Source organism: Bactrocera tryoni, chromosome 5, assembly GCF_016617805.1.
Source record: "Bactrocera tryoni isolate S06 chromosome 5, CSIRO_BtryS06_freeze2, whole genome shotgun sequence".
NCBI lineage: Eukaryota > Metazoa > Arthropoda > Insecta > Diptera > Tephritidae > Bactrocera > Bactrocera tryoni.
The window spans coordinates 40,815,274-40,828,512 of NC_052503.1; the positions used below are offsets into that span (position 1 = coordinate 40,815,274).

Consider the following 13,239-nt stretch of genomic DNA (forward strand, 5'->3'; position numbering starts at 1 on the left):
TGTAAATATTTATAGGGAGAACATATAACTTTAGTATTTATGTGCACGTGACATAAAGCACATAAATATTTTTACATATGTACATATGATGGTTATATAGTAAGAATGCTGCGAATAGACGTACGCTTAAAGGCTCATCGTAGATATGAATGTATCAGAATTTACCTTAATACACACGCGCATACATATGTACAGATACCTTTTTACAGCTAAGCAAAGAAAAAAAAATTTGGACAAGTGTGGAAAGAGGCTTATGAATTTTATCTTAGCGAAAGTTTAAATCAATATCTTTGCAGAAACTTATATCGGGTATAACCATACAAAATAAAATTATTTTGTTTACAAATGTGAGGCTACGCCCATAACTTTGCATACCCTAGGAGATCTACGCTGGAACAGCGCATTTCATACACTTACCCATTAGTTGATCTTGAAGACAATAAATTTGTCCCCCTACCACCCAAAACTCTGCAAAAACAACTGTGCTTTGAGAAATTCTAAGCTCCATACATTTGCATTCAAAAATGCCGAACATAAATATGTATCAAATGTACATTCATACATACATACATATGTAGTTCACGTTTCAATTGATAAACATGATGTTTTTTTCATCTACGAGATTTTTTCTGTTATCACATATTGGAGCCTAACGCCTTGAATGGCTTTCAATTTAGCAATTACTTACATAAATTGTCCAAAAGTAATTCCTTTACTATTTCCCCAATTCCTAAATCGATTTTGATTGAGGATACACTTTATACAAATGTTTACTGTTTACATAATAATTTTTACAATGTCAATTAGAACAAAGTAGTACATAAAAATTTTAACAAAATTAAGAAGATCAAGAATTAATTTCAATTGCCGATTTTACCTTTGAAAATACATACTATATATACATAAATATTTAAGTGCAACTTATTTAACGTTTAAAATATATAGTATATGTATGTACATATGTATATGGCAATAGTGCATATTACTTTAATGAAATAAAAGTTGCAATGTAATGATCGATTGTAAGTAAAGCAAAAATGATAAATGTACTTAAATAGCAATTATAGGACAAGGATTGGTTGTGACATAACCATTATGGGGAAATGTACACTTACCACCAATATCCATTCCACATACGACGTTTTCTGCAACGAATGAGTAAATGATGATGTCTTTTGTGAAAAGACTAGCTTTTCACAAACTATACGCCTAAGATGCAGCAACAACTGAACAAAACGTATTACTATCTTCGTTAGGCAGTTAGTGATACTTATATAGTTTTCTTTTGCGACATTGCTATTTTTATCACTTTTTATAAAGAGAAAGATTAAAAATAGTACCAATTCTTTAAATTATTAAACATAGACAAATGTTAGTACACTCAGAAAAGTTTAAATATGACCATACAATATCGAGTATAAGGAGCGTAATCTCACGTTTTTGATATTATATGTCTTTATGATTCATTATCCTATGAAATTTTTTAAATTGTTAAAACACTACAGGTTATTGCAGAATATAACAATGATACTTAATTGTTACACATACAAAATGGTATTTTTATCAATGAAAATTCTGTTATAATTTATTGGTAAATAATATATTTACGATAATTTCTACTAAGTTTTATTACATTTTAGAGAATTAATCATTACTTACTTTTTGTCGTGGTAGAATAAATTTTTAATCAGGGACTTTGATGATAACAGCAATACTAGTTTTTTGTAGATATTAAGCACTGAATGATCGCTGATATATTTGGTTTTTTTCAAAAATTCGTCCACTTGCTAAGGTATATATAAATTAACTTCGATACCTTCATTTATTCACAATTTTTTTGTTTTTTTTTTTTTATAACACAGATATCACTCTGATATTTTTAACACACACTTTTTTACAAAAAAGTTATATATTTAAGGAGTATCTAGCTGAAAATATGTTGAAACCACTTGTTCTGTATTGTTGTTTTTTTTTATAGACACGTAATTTAAGCCATCAAGAGACACGTAAAATACACACAAATATTCATTTCAAGATTCAACTATGTCAACAATGTTCTTTAGATTTACATTCAAGTTATATTTTTGTCCAAACACTGATCTTTACTACTTCACTGTCATAATTACAATGATAAATTATTTTATTTTAGCGCAATGGTAAGTTATTTTTGCTAAAACAAAAGCCGCTACGTTCTGTTTCCGTTTTCACGCTTTCGCAAATTCATCTGACTTTTCATTTACCTAAATTCTTTACGCCTTTGTTCGCTTCTTCGAATCACACTTGCGACAGCTTGCGATCAACAGTTTCAAATATTCCGTTTCGTTTTCACTGTGCCAGTGTAACGAGATGAATGTATGAATAGCTACGCGATAGTGTCAAAATAAGCAACTGTCAAACCGGTAGTATTAATAAATATGGGCGCAAGCGAGACTGCAATACACAAAATTAATACAATGCACTAACCAGAGAAACAGTTTCAGTTTCTCTGCACTAACCGTCATTAGCGACAGCGGTACAACAAAAATTCATACCTTGTTTCTCACTTTCATCAATGACTTAGTTACGATTTACCCAAAACCGCCTTCTTTGCATTCATTTTCCCCTTTTTCTTTATTTTCTTCCGTACACCGAGACGTTTTCAAGCCTTAATAATTCCTTTTTTAGCATTCCATATCTCACAAATTTATTAAATAACTTGCATAACGATTGCACACATTTGCGATTTAATACTTCCGTAATTATACCCACAATCTCCTGTTTAGAATCGAATATTTCGAAAAAATTGCACCCACAAACGCGACACAAGGGAGCGTAAACCTGATGTATATCAAAGAGAAAACAGAACTGAAGAATAGTAAGAAGAAGGAAATAAAAAAGCAGAGATGTTACCTTTTACAGTTTGTTTTTTAAATTGTGAACGAGTTATAAAAATACCTTAATTTAACTCAGATAAATTAATAAAAGTGGTATACTTTTACAAGTCGTCCAATAAAATTATTACAGTATTACTGCGTTTTTTGGATATTTCAACTATTTATTTATTTATATTTTCTTCCGTTATGCTTAACAAAATATATATTTTTTTTTGCTATTTTCTTAATAAACAGATTTAAAATGCATAGTTTCGTAAATCTATTAATTTTTTTTTTAAATTTCGGGTTGATTGTAAGCTTTTCCACTTTCGAACGTTCTCAAAGATATTCTTTTGCATATTAATTATTAATTGCATTGTATTTGATGTAAGCATCATTTGCAAAGTTAACAAACAGTTTTCGCTCGACTGTAATTCCATTCTTGATATTTTAAGCCGGACTTAAACTCTAAAAACGATTTTTTTAAGTAAAAAAACTTCAATAAATTTCATACGAAAAAGCGGGTCCAACTCTGGAATCACCCTCGTCAGAACACGATATTTCTATAATTTCGTGCTGTACCTTTGAAAAAAGAACGGAATATTAATCTATTTGCTGCATTTTTAGCTTGACATCAATTTTGCGTAAAATGCGTTAAAAAAGGTTTCATTGTATACCGAAAAAAGAGCATTTATTGTTTTTATAAAATTTTTACATTATTAACAAAAAAAAATCTTACGAAATTTACTAGAGAATGTTACTGTGAAGTTATGTTTATAATTTCAAGTAGATACGTGCCGTATTCGGTATTGTAACCGCGTACCACTTTCGATTTTAAAAACGCGATTTGAAGAAAAACACTTTCACTGTTCTACCATCAGAATAAACTTTAAATTTTTTGTATGTAGATTTTTTTCCAATATACTATAGTTGACTTATTTTCGTTCATAAAGTAGAATTTACAAAAAATTACCTTATGTATAGCTAAGACTCTTTACTAAGTTAACCGAATATCAGCGTTCTCACAATCAGTTTTCAAACGTTTGGCAACAAAAATAAGTAAGGAAGGGCTTAGTGTAACCAAAACTTGTACTTTCGCAATTTTCAAAGGTCAAAGCGGGAGGCATAGTTTCAGGTGTTCACTTCTGCGTAAGAATTCAGATGATCGGAAGTCATTATATTAGGGATATGAGGTTTAGACCAAAGTTTAGACGAATTTCATTCATATTCAGCACTAAACCGTTTAAGAAAACTTGTCCACTGAGTTTATAATATCACACATATTGACTAAGGTAAACGCTTTAAAGGCAGATAGAAAGTCAAAATGGTTGGAAATCACTATATCACGTATATTGGAACTAATAATAGTAGAAGCATATTTGAGAACATGTTACATGTTACACAATTATAAAAAGATACCTCTCTCCGACATATTCGCCATGCTAGCATATAAAAAAATCGTAATAAGTAGTAAATGGGTGCTAGAGTAATTCATGGATCGATTTCGCGCAATTACGGCATTAAACCATGGTCATCAAATATTATACGTTCACTTAAATTTACTAAGATTTCTTACATGTCGACCGATATATTATATTTGGTGACTTTATATATGGATAGTGTAGTGTTTACTCGATTTTGCCCTTTTTTGGCATCACTACTTATTATTATCAGAAGAAGTTTATAGGCAAGATATACAAATGTGTCCCATGCTTCACCAGAATATCTTAATTTTGCGCAAGTTATCACTTACATAACAAAAAAAATCATCTCGACTTCTTCTTTAAGCATTACAAATTAGGACGTGTTAAGTTTTTTCGCTTGAAAATATTTAAGAAACATTATGGATTTTAAACCAGTCGGTACAAATTAAATTCAAGCTTATATTTTTTATATTCACACATAAGTATGTTAAATTAAGCCTACATGTTTTCAAATATTTACTACTAAGCACTCAAGTACTCTAGTATAGCATGAGTTAATGTAATCTTGTCTAATCATATTTTTCGATAATAATAAAGATTTTGGAGAACTTAAAATAAGAAGAATGAGTTATAAATTATCGGTGCATTCTAACACATAAAAGACGAGACACATCTCTGCTGTAATTTTGCCAAAGTTCAGTAACATCACCGCTCCGATCTTTGCTATCGTTCAACTAAAATCACTAATAAATGTTCCGTGGGTGGTGCCTCTTAATACTCAAAGGGATGAAGGTCACATATGCGAATTAGTCTGGTGAATGCAATGCATACATGTGTGTATGGGTGTGTGACCGGCTGCTGCAGAAAATAGTTTTGCAACCACTGTTGTCCTCTTCCGCATACATACATATTTCGCGAACATAGTAGGTATTAGCGAGATGTAATAATAAAAAGACTTAACAAGGTGTATTTGCAGGTAAAGGTTAAGTTTAGCACATAAAATGAAGCCAGCACAATGTGGAAAGGTATTACTTGGAAATATTTGCGTCTTCATACTAACATACATAGTATACATACATATGTATATGTACTATATATGTATATAGTATGTTATGTACTATATATGTAAGTATATTATGGCGCTCATGTATTTTAATGTTACATATGTATATGTACATGAGCGTATGCTCGAAGAAGAATACATACATAATTTCATATTCGCAGGTAAAGAATAATACAAAAATATTTGCTTTATCTCATTTATAAACGGTAAACCATAAAATTTGCTTTTGGTCCTTAAACCATTTACGGGACACCTAGAAGGCAATATACATATGTATGTTATTTCGATAATGTTATTGCTGTCAATATTGCCATTGGAGACTGCATATTGCTTATGGGTGGAAATAGTACTTTCAATATTTATGCTGAGAAGTATTGCTGGCAACAAACTCTCCTTTTGGTAGTTTCACAGCTCCGTTTTAATTCAAAATTTATTAACAACTCAATACCTCGAAAATATCTGCGCAGATAATAAATGGCTACATAAAAAAGGAAAAACGGAGTGTATACGAACATTTTATACTCTTTCAACTTACAATGATCAAAGCCAGGGAAACACCTTTAGATCTTCGCGAATCATTATATTAATAATTATTCGAAAGCATTTAACATTCATCATGCGTCGAAAAGGGTGAATGGATTCAATTAACTTATACTACAGGTCATAAAAAGATTAGATCAAGGTCTGATACAAAATTTAATTAACATTTGAATAATATTTTTTGTACTTCGCACTCCACTCTTTTAAACTAAAGCTCCCACAGGGCCATCATCTTCAATACACTAGAGCACTGACCGGCAAACTTACAAATTAAAATTAAAAAATACAATTTTAAATTTTTAATGCTAATCAACTTGAATTAAAAATTAGAAATCCCAACATCGAGGTTAAAAAATTAAAATCTAATTTTACATACAAAAAATTTGAATTAAAAAATTCGCAACCATGGTCTAGACCAACTCCATTTATATTTAACGCTAAACCATTAATAGGGATATTCGACTGAACTTGTTGATCTTCTTCTTCTTTTTTGGTGTAGACACCGCTTACGCGGTCATAGCTTAGTTTACAACAGCGCGCCAGTCGTTTCTTCTTTTCGATTTTTTGCACCAATAGAAGAATTCTATGTGTCTTCTTCTCCACCTGGTCTTTCCAACGGAGTGGAGGTTTTCCTCTGCTTCCGCGTAGCCGCTGTCTCTTAATTCGCTGAACTATGTCAATGTCGTCTTAAAACTCGTACTGTTCATCTTTCCATCGTTTGCCGTATTGGCCGTAAAGGACCATAAATATTCCGCAGAACCTTGTAATGCCGACTCATCAGATGTTGTTCATCATCGTCCATGTCTCTGCACCATATAGCAGGATGTGGATTATGAGTGACTTCTAGAATTTGGCCATTTTTCATTGAGAGAGGACTTTACTTCTAATTTGCCTACTAAGTCCAAAGTAGCACCTGTTGGCAAGAGTTAATCTGCGTTGGATTTCGAGGCTGACATTGTTGTTGGCGTTAATGCTGGTTGCAAGATAGACGAAATTATCTACGTCTCCGAAGTTATAACAACAGTGGGACGTGTTAGCCAAGTCGCGAGTGCAACGACTGTTTGTTCGATGTCAGGAGATATTTCGTCTTGTCCTTGTTCATTACCAGACCCATTTTCGAACTTGTTAATCTGGTAATTCGTTAGTTGATACTTCGTTAAAACACTTAACTGTAAATATACTTTTTGTTCTATCTCAGAATTGTGGTAAATGTTGTTCCAAAAGAGCTGATTCAATTTTATTAAATACTTATTTTGAAGAATTTATCAGAAATTATTTTGTATTAAATATTTTTCTTTTCGCAATGAATCAAATGAACTTTTAGGCAAGTAACCAAGTTACGAAAATATTATTAAGCCTCATAGTCTGGTACTTTATTACTCGGTAAAACGGTATTCTAACGAATTAACAATACTGACGAATATTTGTTAGAAAAACGAAAATCATTATACGTAGAATATGGGAGTTGGGGTAGTATCGACCCTAACTATTATTTATTAAAATGCCACATACTAAAAAATGTTCCATTGGTTTCATTAACGTACCTCACATACATACAATCACCAATCATGTCGAGTAAAGTCAGCCGAATGTTCGTCAAGTTTACGCCCAATTTTATCTCTTTTTGGCACAAAGATATGTACATTCCCATCGGCTACTTTTCATGCCGGCTCCAAAAAAGACCTGCCATACCATCTCGAAGGTAAAATTTAATGTACGTCAGAGATTTAGTTATTGATTTATCGTTACTTTTTACTTTTTAACAGTACCGTTATATGGGGAATTAACTTCGATTTCATACATTTTCACACTGTCGGTAGAAATTCGTATACGAATTGTACTCAGCAAATTTGGTTTTTGTAGCTTAAGTGGTTTAGGAGATATGTACATTAAACTTGTTAGAAGGCGGGGTCACTGCCACTTTTTCAAAAACTCTTGCCCACAACTGCCTCTTGTTTCTGCTATCCTCTGTACCATAATAGAATTTTATATCTCAATTGAGTGCATGGTTATGGCACTTTATATATTTTCAGTTATTGGCGATTTGTGGGCCAGACAGTAGTCCGATTTTTTTTGTATTAAGGAACTTGCATATCAAGTTTCATCGAGATATCTCAATTTTTACTCACGTGACAGCTTGCACGAACGGACAGACAGACAATCAACCAGATTTTAACTTCTTTCGTCAACCTGATCATTTACATATGTACATATATGTATGTATGTATGTATGTATGTTTATAACCCTATATCTATCTCGCTTAGTTTTAGGTGATACGTACAACCGTTAGGTGAACAAAACTATAATACTCTGTAGCTACTATTGCAAGAGTATAAAAATGTCTTCTAGAGGTTAGGTTAGATGGTTGATCCCTCAGTATGGCGAGAAATTAATTACTTTTTATGAAATTGGGCCGAACACTGTTTAGTTATAGTCGTATTTTGCTTGCGTATTTCAATATTTTTGCAAAATGTCAAATAATAAGAATAAACAAGAAAAAATGTTAACTTCGGCTGCACCGAAGTAATATACCCTTCACAGGTGCATTTCTTTTAGTAACTATGTGTTCAGTTTGTATGGAAGCTATATCATATATACTATAGATTATATTATTACCTTAAGCAGTAATCCATGTCAAATTTCGTGAAGATATCACGTCAAATGTGAAAGTTTTCTATACAAGAACTTGATTCCGATCGTTCAGTTTGTATAGCAGCTATATGTTATAGTGGTCCGATATCGGCCGTTCCGACAATGAGCAGCTTCTTGAAGAGAAAATGACGTTTGCAAAATTTCAAAACGATATCTTAAAAACTGAGGGACTAGTTCGTATATATACAGACGGACAGACAGACGGACATGGCTAAATCGACTCAGCCCAATATACTGATCATTTATATATATGTATACTTTATAAGGTCTCCGGTGCTTCCTTCTGGGTGTTACAAACTTCGTGACAAACTTAATATACCCTGTTCACGGTATAATTAATAATGAAGAAAAGTGATCTTTTCGACAAATAGCAGCTAGAATTGCGTAAAAAGAGATCAAGTCGTCCAGAAAGTTAACCGAAAGAACAGACAACTTACTGAGGCGGATAAGTTTGACCGCTTTAAAAGTTGAAATTGGGTGGGTAAGTTTGGAGACATGCCATATCCCTTAAAGGTAGGCGATGTGGCGCCTATCGTCAAATTTTTACACTGACTCCCATAAAGACCTGCTGTGCCATTTTGGGTATAAAATTGAATATCTCTGGCGCACTTAGTTATGATTTGGAGCACTTTTAGTAGTTTTCAACAAAATTGTAAGTGTAGGCGGTATCACTTATAAGGCTCCCGGAAATATTAAGGAGCTTTGGCAGATGGTAAAACCAGCTTGCAACTCAAATTCCCCACAAAGATGATCAAATTTTTGAAATCAATGCCAAAGCGCAGTGCTGCAGTACTACCCCAGACAACAATTTTATTCATTGTTCACATTCAGTTTGTTTTTAATTTTAAATAAAAATTGCAGAGGCAGCATAGCACCACTTTAGGAACAAGTCTTTCTGAATGATTTGATGTAAAGTCATGAAAATTATTTAAGATTAGTACTTTAAGACAAGGTCAGATATGTTTTTTTTTTTGGTGGCGATCTTTTGGTCGGGGAAAAACTTTTCAAACTATGTTGTGTATATACGATATACATACATAAGTGCGAGTATATGATTCAAAATACTTAACGGTGTTGGATAAAAAGCGTTTGATTATACTAATTACTATTTATTCTTAAACGACAACTGTATGTAAAGGAATCGCAAAACATAATAATTATTAAGATTTTGAAATGCTTACACACTTGTTTCCACTCGTATATACCGATATACAAACAAATAAAAAATATTGTATGTACATATCAAGATTCTCGTACAATTTTCGCTGCAATCAAAATCAAGTTATCAATTTAGTGACTAGCCAGACTTCAGAGTGGTTGGTTGTTGGTTGTCGGTAATCGTGTGGAGAAGTGCACCCGAAATGGAACTATATTTAATTATATTAATAGCGTGTTTAGTGGCGAGCGCTTATCCGAATTTCGATTTGTTTGTAAGAGGCGAAGAGAGCAAGTGAGTAAATTGTACATACATAAGTACCAAACCATATATGTATTTTGTATAAACATACATACAATTGTATGAAATTACTTGTTTTGTTTCACTGATTGGAATTACTTAAAAATCCCCAACAAAATTGCGACCATATTGTTTATATAGTCGTTTGATGTTTCGATAATCTCACATTCATACAAACAAATATTTCTTTACTAATTTACTATTTGTTTAAGCGTAGTGCTGTGTACGGTTACGAATGTCAGGAGAGCAGGTGCGTAAAAATCGAACTTACAGAGAGCAATATAGAGTACGCTATCAGTTTACCGGTGTGTCGTTTGCTCTGCGGAGAAGCAAAGGTGGCAACTGTTTGGCCAAAACCAACGGGAATAGTACACACTGAAAATTTCCTTCAACACATAGATGTCAACACAATCGCGTTTGAATTTCCCAAACTCACCAAACAGCAATCGCTTTGGGAGGCGAGCAAAAGTAGATTTTTGCAGCAATTAAAGTCACAAGAGATCGGCACTGTAAAGGCCGGTGGCGCCAAGTTAACTGTGATTATTGAGTTAGGAACGGATATCGATGAACTTCCTCGCATAACGCTCGACACTGACGAAGGCTACAAATTGTTGATCGCCCTAACAAAAGATAACGGCAACATTGTAAGAATCCATAGTAATACCTATTTCGGTGCACGGCATGGTTTGGAAACACTTTCACAGTTAATTGTCTATGACAATATTCGACGTGAGCACCAATTGTTGACCAAGGTGGAAATTGAGGATGCACCAGTGTATAAATGGCGCGGTATATTATTGGATACATCGAGGCATTTCTATTCTGTGGATGCCATAAAACGTACTCTTGGTAAGTGTAAATAATAGCAGAACAGATTTTCTTTAATATTATCATATGTTAAGGATAAAGGACCTCTTAAACAGATATTCTTATACTCTTGCAACATGTTGCCACAAAGAATTATAGTTTTGTTCACCTAACAGTTGTACGTATCTTCTAAAACTAAGCGAGATAGATATATATATATAAATGATCAGGATGACGAGAAAAGTTGAAATCCGGTTGACTGTCTGTCTATCCGCCCGTCCGTGCAAGCTGTAACCTGAGTAAAAAGTGAGATATCTAATGAAACTCGGTATGTAGGTTTCTTAGTACAAAAAAAAATAGTTCGTAGATGGGCGCAATCAGACCACTGCCACGCCCACAAATCGCCATTAACCAAAACCCTATAAAGCGCCATAACTAAGCACCAAATTAAGATTTAAAACTCATGTTTGACACAGGCAATCGCAGTACCTGTGGGAAAAAACTTTTTAAAAAGTGGGCGTTACCCCGCCCTCTAATAAGTTCTTCTTTATTGCGATTTTTTAAAATACTATCCTATGTTAAGAATAAAGGACTTCTACAAAATTTATTTTCTTTTTTAGGTTTCATCTAGACGAGCAGATTTAAATTTATTGTTAATTAAATAATTTGCATTAAAATTACTAAAGTTCGTAGTATTAATCCTTATTTACTCATTTCCAGATGCGTTAGCAATGGTTAAACTAAACACCTTTCATTGGCACATCACAGATTCTCAAAGTTTTCCACTGGAAGTCAAATCTCATCCAGAGCTTCATAAACTCGGTGCTTATTCACCGAATAAGGTTTATACACATGAACAAATTGCTGAAATCGTACAGTATGGACTTGTCCGAGGCATTCGCGTAATGCCGGAATTTGATGCGCCTGCGCACGTTAGTGAGGGTTGGCAACATAAAGGTGTTATTGCCTGTGCAAATTATCAACCTTGGAGAAGTTATTGTGGGGAACCACCTTGTGGACAATTCGATCCCACTGTAGAGCAGTTATATCCTATTTTAGAAGACATTTATCGTGAAATATTTCAATTATTCACTCCAGATGTTTTCCATATGGGCGGTGATGAAGTATTGTCAAAATGTTGGAATGCGAGTGAAGGTATCCGTAATTGGATGCTGTTAAAGGGTTGGAATTTGGAGGAGGATGATTTCCATCGGCTTTGGGGATATTTCCAAGAGAAAGCACTTGAAAGAGTGGACAGTGTTTCTAATGGCTCTAAACCATTAATTACACTATGGACCAGTAGTCTGACGAAAGAACCATATATTGATGAATATTTGGACAAATCCAGATACATTATACAAATATGGACACGCGGCACGAGTAGCGACATTTTGCCAATTTTAAAACGTGGTTATCGTGTTATTATTTCCAACAATGACGCTCTATATTTCGACTGTGGCGGTCCCAGTTGGGTTGGCAGTGGAAATAACTGGTGTTCACCCTACATCGGTTGGCAGAAAGTCTATGACAACAATTTGGACCTTATCGCAGAGGGCTACAAAAGTCAAGTTTTAGGCGCTGAGGCAGCAATTTGGTCGGAGCAAATCGATGAGTATACGCTAGACTATCGGTTATGGCCACGTTCTAGTGCATTAGCAGAGCGATTGTGGTCAAATCCCGCTGAAGGTTGGCGCGACGCCGAATCCCGAATATTACTACATCGTGAACGGTTAGTAGCAAATGGAATACACGCAGAGGCGCTTCAACCAGAATGGTGTTTACAGAATGAAAATGAATGTCCAGTAAATAAGAGTTGAAAATGTAGTAAATACACACGCAATCATAATTCTACTTAAATTTTCGAATACTATGCCATGAATATATATTTTTGAGACAAATTTTTAACGGGTTTTAATAGCAGTCTATTATTACGGGATTAATTGCATTTATAAAGAGTTTTTGTTACTTAATTATAGGCCAAAATATATTAAAAAATCAATGGAGCAAATTTTATTCAAATCGCAATATGAAAAACGACAAATTTCTGATTCCCGCCAATATTGCCAAGCAGGTTACTTATGTTGGGCAATATTTGTCTGAATAATTTGTATGATAACTATTGCTGATATTAATGACTTGGTAGTTTGACAGTTCATTTTTCAATACTAGAAAAAGTGTGGAGCGGCTTTTATATATTTATTTTAAAATTTACGATAGAGCAGAAAGTAAATTGCAATATTGTTAAAAACCGTTTAGAAAATTAAATATATATTTTACACGTCAATATTTACAATTAAAATAACATAATATATGTATAACAAAAAAATAGAACTTGCTTTAAACCCATATATTATCAGATCACCCTAATACTAATTTACGCACTTTACACAGTATGTTGTTGATGCTTACAATGCAACCCTGATTTGCGGCAGCCATCATAATTG

At 33.3% G+C, this 13,239-nt stretch overlaps 1 protein-coding gene and 1 long non-coding RNA gene across 2 annotated transcripts; one reads left to right on the plus strand and one right to left on the minus strand.

Moving 5' to 3' along the window:
* Positions 1-1,240: 1,240 nt before the first annotated feature.
* On the minus strand, positions 1,241-2,802 carry LOC120777227. Its single transcript, XR_005705497.1, has 3 exons — positions 2,532-2,802; positions 1,660-2,430; positions 1,241-1,308 (listed from the first exon to the last, which is right to left on the minus strand). It is a non-coding gene; the product is annotated as an uncharacterized LOC120777227 (long non-coding RNA).
* Positions 2,803-9,839: 7,037 nt separating this feature from the next.
* LOC120778173 (chitooligosaccharidolytic beta-N-acetylglucosaminidase-like) lies at positions 9,840-12,700 on the plus strand. Its single transcript, XM_040109909.1, has 3 exons — positions 9,840-9,982; positions 10,206-10,837; positions 11,516-12,700. Exons 1-3 carry the CDS (start codon positions 9,894-9,896, stop codon positions 12,610-12,612), a joined length of 1,818 nt encoding a protein of 605 aa, XP_039965843.1. The 5' UTR covers positions 9,840-9,893; the 3' UTR covers positions 12,613-12,700.
* The last annotated feature ends 539 nt before the right edge of the window (positions 12,701-13,239 follow it).

Coding starts and splice junctions, on each gene's coding strand:
- LOC120778173 (XM_040109909.1), top strand. CDS start 9,894: ATGGAACTATATTTAATTATATTAATAGCGTGTTTAGTGGCGAGCGCT. Junction 9,983..10,205: donor GTAAGAGGCGAAGAGAGCAA/GTGAGTAAATTG, acceptor GTTTAAGCGTAG/TGCTGTGTACGGTTACGAAT. Junction 10,838..11,515: donor TGCCATAAAACGTACTCTTG/GTAAGTGTAAAT, acceptor ACTCATTTCCAG/ATGCGTTAGCAATGGTTAAA.